Below are 4612 nucleotides of genomic sequence, written 5' to 3'. Positions count from 1 at the left end.
ATTGATAAAGAAGTGGAAGTTATGTGTTTTAATTATATCAAATGATATAGTAATTTATTTCATCATTAAAGCATGAAAGGAAACAAAAACGAAAACAAAAATTATTTAGAGAGAAAACAAAGTAATTTCATTTAATAAATTAATGGATTTTGTTGAAGGATTTGTAGTAAAAAAAAAATATACATTAATTACTATTGACAAAAGAAATTATAGGTATTAGCCGACGGTAAACTGTAACAATTGTAGTATAAGTATGTTATGAAATTTTTTTTTTAAATAAGAAACTACATACTAATTGACGTTAATTAAAAATAAATAATCTGATGGTGGTCGACTGACTTCTTTCTTTCTTTTTTTTTGGTTGTTGTTGGTCGAGTTTGTTTTCGGTAGATTCGAAGAATCTCAGTAACTTTTGCTTCATTACTTTATTTTTAGTACAAATTAAAGAATGTGCTCATGCCGCATGCCCATTTTTATCCTATGAGTTTAATTTACGATAAAATTATAAAATATGAATCTCAAAACCAGCTTTCTAATATTTTTTTTTAGTTTTCAACCATACAATACAAGTATTCCTTCAATGCGTAGGTTTCACTAAATTTGTTTGAGCATAAGGGGTGGCAATAACATGGGCTAAATGATTCGATTTATTGTATTTGGACAAAATGTCAGTGATAAATGAGAGAGAGGTGATGTTTGGCGTTTTTAGTAATATTGTCTTTGTCTTTGCCATTTTGTAAATTGAAACTAAATATAATTTTTTACATTTATATAATAACTCTCACTATCAGTCAATTATTATGCAAGAACAATAAAAATAAACTTGGACTGTATACGCGTGTTTATCTACAAGGTAGCTTTTTGAGTAAAAAATTGACTTTTAATTTCATTATTGATAAGATTTAATATTATATGGAAAGATAAGAACAAAAACATAATGTATATTATTGCTACTATCTACAAATTTGATTATCAGAAAGTTCCTCTTGATATTTTTAGGAAAATTAGCACCTAATTTATCCATCAATAGGAAAATTGGACCGTAACATTCAAAACATCATACTTGAAAAATCTCAATTCGTTTAGTTGGCAACTACATATATGCCAAATAATTCAAGAATGGTTCGAAGATTCTCTATAAAGTTAATAGAACAGAACCATAAAAAAGTGTTTTCATCATCCTTTATGCAGGTATGCTTGTAAATTACTATAATGTATTATTGTATTCTGTTTCACTAATTTTCTTTGTACAATCAACAATATAGACTCCAATCAGGGAAAAATGAAATAAAACCCATATTTAAGATATTTCTAAAAAACAATAAGTATACATTAATGACTTAAAACCAACCAAAGATATTTTACTTCAAAAAAAATATCAATTCTAGCCCTCAAAATGAAAAAGAAAATAGCAATATAAAAAGAGAGACCAAAATGAGAGAGAAAAGAGAGATTTCGATGTGAATAGCTCTGAAGTGAAACGAAAAAAAGAACAGAAAAAAAAAATAAACAAAAACAAGAAGAAGAAGAAGAAGAATAAAAGAAAATGTTTGATGGTGGAGTACCGGAGCAGATCCACCGGTTCATAGCATCTCCACCGCCAGCTTCTCCGCTTCCGCCGCATCAATCGGCCGCGGAAAGATCACTCCCTTTTCCTGTTTCATTTGCTTCTTATAACACCAATCATCAAGCTCAGCATATTTTGAGCCTTGATAGCCGTAAGACCATTCACCACCATCATCATCATCATCACCATGACATCAAAGATGGTGGTCCTACTCCTGCTGAGTGGATATGCCACACGGATCATGATGGCGATAATCATCACCATCCTTGGTGTAGTGATGAAGTTCTTGCTCTACTTAGGTTCAGATCTACAGTTGAGAATTGGTTCCCTGAATTCACTTGGGAGCACACCTCAAGGTACATATTACTTCTAATTATATGCATCAATAGTTATCTATATAAATTTTTTTTCTGTATATGCATATGGACTGAACCTAAAGTCTCTTGATTCAGTGTTTATATGTGTTCATGTACATTGGTTTGATAAAACTTAAAAACATTTATATATGGGAATTCAGGCTACACAAGTTGATTTGATAGACTAGATCTTGTTTCTTTCGAATAAACATTTTTGGGATATTTAATTTTGATGTTAACAAATGATTGGCCATTAATACCTATTTTTATTGATACATAATTGGCATCTTTGTGACATTTTAATACATTTTTAAAAATAAACGAACGATGAAATTTATAGATATAAATATGTGTATATTATTGGTGTATCCGTGTATATATAAATATATGTACATGTGCGTGAGTATATATTCACATAATAAATGATACTATGTCGTTTATGAAATTATGATGTTGTAGAAAGTTGGCAGAAGTTGGGTTTAAGAGGAGTCCACAAGAATGCAAAGAGAAATTTGAAGACGAAGAGAGAAGATATTTCAATGGTAACAACAACAACAACACTAATGATCATCAACACATCAGCAATTACAACAACAAGGGAAATAGTTATAGGATATTTAGTGAGGTTGAAGAGTTTTATCAACATGGTCATGATGATGAGCATGTCTCATCAGAAGTTGGGGATAACCAAAACAAGAGGAATAATTCCCTAGAAAGAAAAAGAAACGTGGAGGAAACGGTACAAGACTTAATGGAGGAGGACAAATTAAGAGATCAGGATCAGGGTCAAGTAGAAGAAGCATCAATGGGGAATAAGATAAACTCCATTAATGTAGGCAAAGTCGGAAACGTAGAAGATGATGCGAAGTCATCATCATCATCAAGCTTAATGATGATCATGAGGGAGAAGAAGAAGAGGAAGAGAAAGAAAGAGAAGGAGAGGTTTGGTGTGTTGAAAGGGTTTTGTGAGGGTCTTGTGAGGAGCATGATAGCACAACAAGAGGAGATGCATAAGAAGCTTCTAGAAGATATGGTGACGAAGGAAGAAGAAAAGATAGCAAGAGAGGAAGATTGGAAGAAACAAGAGATGGAGAGGCTCAACAAAGAGGTAGAGATTAGAAAACAAGAACAAGCCATTGCTAGTGATAGAAACACCAACATCATTAAGTTCATATCCAAGTTCACAGACCATGATCTTGATGTCGAAATTCCAACAAGCGCTTTTCAAGACCCGTCTTCTTTAGCTCTACCACAAACCCAAGGAAGTAAAAAGTTTCAAACCTCATCATCACTATTACATCAAACCCTAACTCCACATAACCCTTTAACCAATGACAACTCACTTGAACCCACTTCAACTAAAACCCTAAAAACCAAAACCCAAAACCCAAAACCTCCAAAAAGTGATGATAAAAGTGATCTCGGCAAGAGATGGCCGAAGGATGAAGTGTTGGCCCTTATCAACATCAGACGCAGTATCAGTAGCATGAACGATGATGATCATAAAGATGGGAACTCATTATCATCATCCTCAAAAGCTGTTCCATTATGGGAAAGAATATCCAAGAAAATGTTGGAGGTTGGGTACAAGAGAAGTGCCAAGAGATGCAAAGAGAAATGGGAAAACATCAACAAGTATTTTAGGAAGACAAAAGATGTTAACAAGAAGAGACCACTTGACTCGAGGACTTGTCCTTATTTTCACCAACTCACAGCTTTGTACAGCAAACCCTCCACCGGGACCACCACCACAGCCACCGCCACGTCAGCCGGAGATCTACAAACCCGACCCGAGGTTGGATCCGAAGATCCTGATATTCCTGCACCCATGCATGTAGATGCAGCAGATGGTGCCGGCGATAAAAGCAATGTTCCGTTTTCAGGTTTCGATCTTGAGTTCTAATAAATAAATTATATATATATATATATAATATCATCTGTTTATTCTCTTTTTCTGCTTTTTTTTTTGTTGTTGCTAAAACCTCATTTTTGTTGAAAAAGTTATATATATATGAATAGTGTCATTTACTGTTTTACGGATTAGAGGGAAACGTATGTAGGGGACTTGGACCGTACACGTGCACCGACAAACAGCAAAATTCAGTTGAACTTGAATAAACTACTGTTTAAACTTTAAATCTAATTCTAGCTTCTATTTCACATGAATTTCACATACATACATTTTATTATATAAAACTAGAATTAGATAGCACGGATTAACATTTATTTTATAATTTTTATTTAAAATGTTTTATATATGATTGTTTTATTTATTTAAATTTTTTTTGTTCAAACACTATGGTATGAAATCATATAAATCATACGTTGAATATGTTGAATAATCATATGTTAAATATAACTTATTTTTAAATAACATCTATTTTTTAAGATCTATTCTAGTAGATCTAGAATTTGACCTGCAGTACACTACAGTTTAAGTTATTTGATAAAAATATTAATTTCTGTTTGTTAATTTTATTTGATTTTTTATTTTTTAAAATTATATATTGTATTTTGATTGTTAATTATATGACTTAACCTACAGTATACCGCATATTAATTATTTTATTACAGTATTAATTAATCAATTTAATTAGATACGTCTATTAATCTAATATTCATATTGTTAACAAAATAATGAGATGATATTTTATCCATGTAGCACCGAATTAATGATATTTTAAGTTTC

The 4612-nt window shown here is 31.6% G+C and overlaps 1 protein-coding gene across 1 annotated transcript; it reads left to right on the top strand.

The window, feature by feature from the left end:
* Positions 1414–3854, top strand: LOC104736813 (trihelix transcription factor GTL2-like). The gene is made up of 2 exons (XM_010456869.2): positions 1414–1923; positions 2383–3854. Exons 1-2 carry the CDS (start codon positions 1547–1549, stop codon positions 3824–3826), a joined length of 1821 nt encoding a protein of 606 aa, XP_010455171.1. The 5' UTR covers positions 1414–1546; the 3' UTR covers positions 3827–3854.

This window comes from Camelina sativa, chromosome 13, assembly GCF_000633955.1.
Source record: "Camelina sativa cultivar DH55 chromosome 13, Cs, whole genome shotgun sequence".
Classification (NCBI taxonomy): Eukaryota; Viridiplantae; Streptophyta; class Magnoliopsida; order Brassicales; family Brassicaceae; genus Camelina; species Camelina sativa.
The sequence above is the reverse complement of the archived record's forward strand: the minus strand, read 5'-3'. Positions and strand labels throughout refer to the sequence as shown.

Bases quoted from the DNA above. Each gene is read 5' to 3' on its own strand.
- LOC104736813 (XM_010456869.2), top strand. From the start codon at position 1,547: ATGTTTGATGGTGGAGTACCGGAGCAGATCCACCGGTTCATAGCATCT. The intron at 1,924-2,382 runs GTACATATTACT...ATGATGTTGTAG, and splicing joins ACTTGGGAGCACACCTCAAG to AAAGTTGGCAGAAGTTGGGT.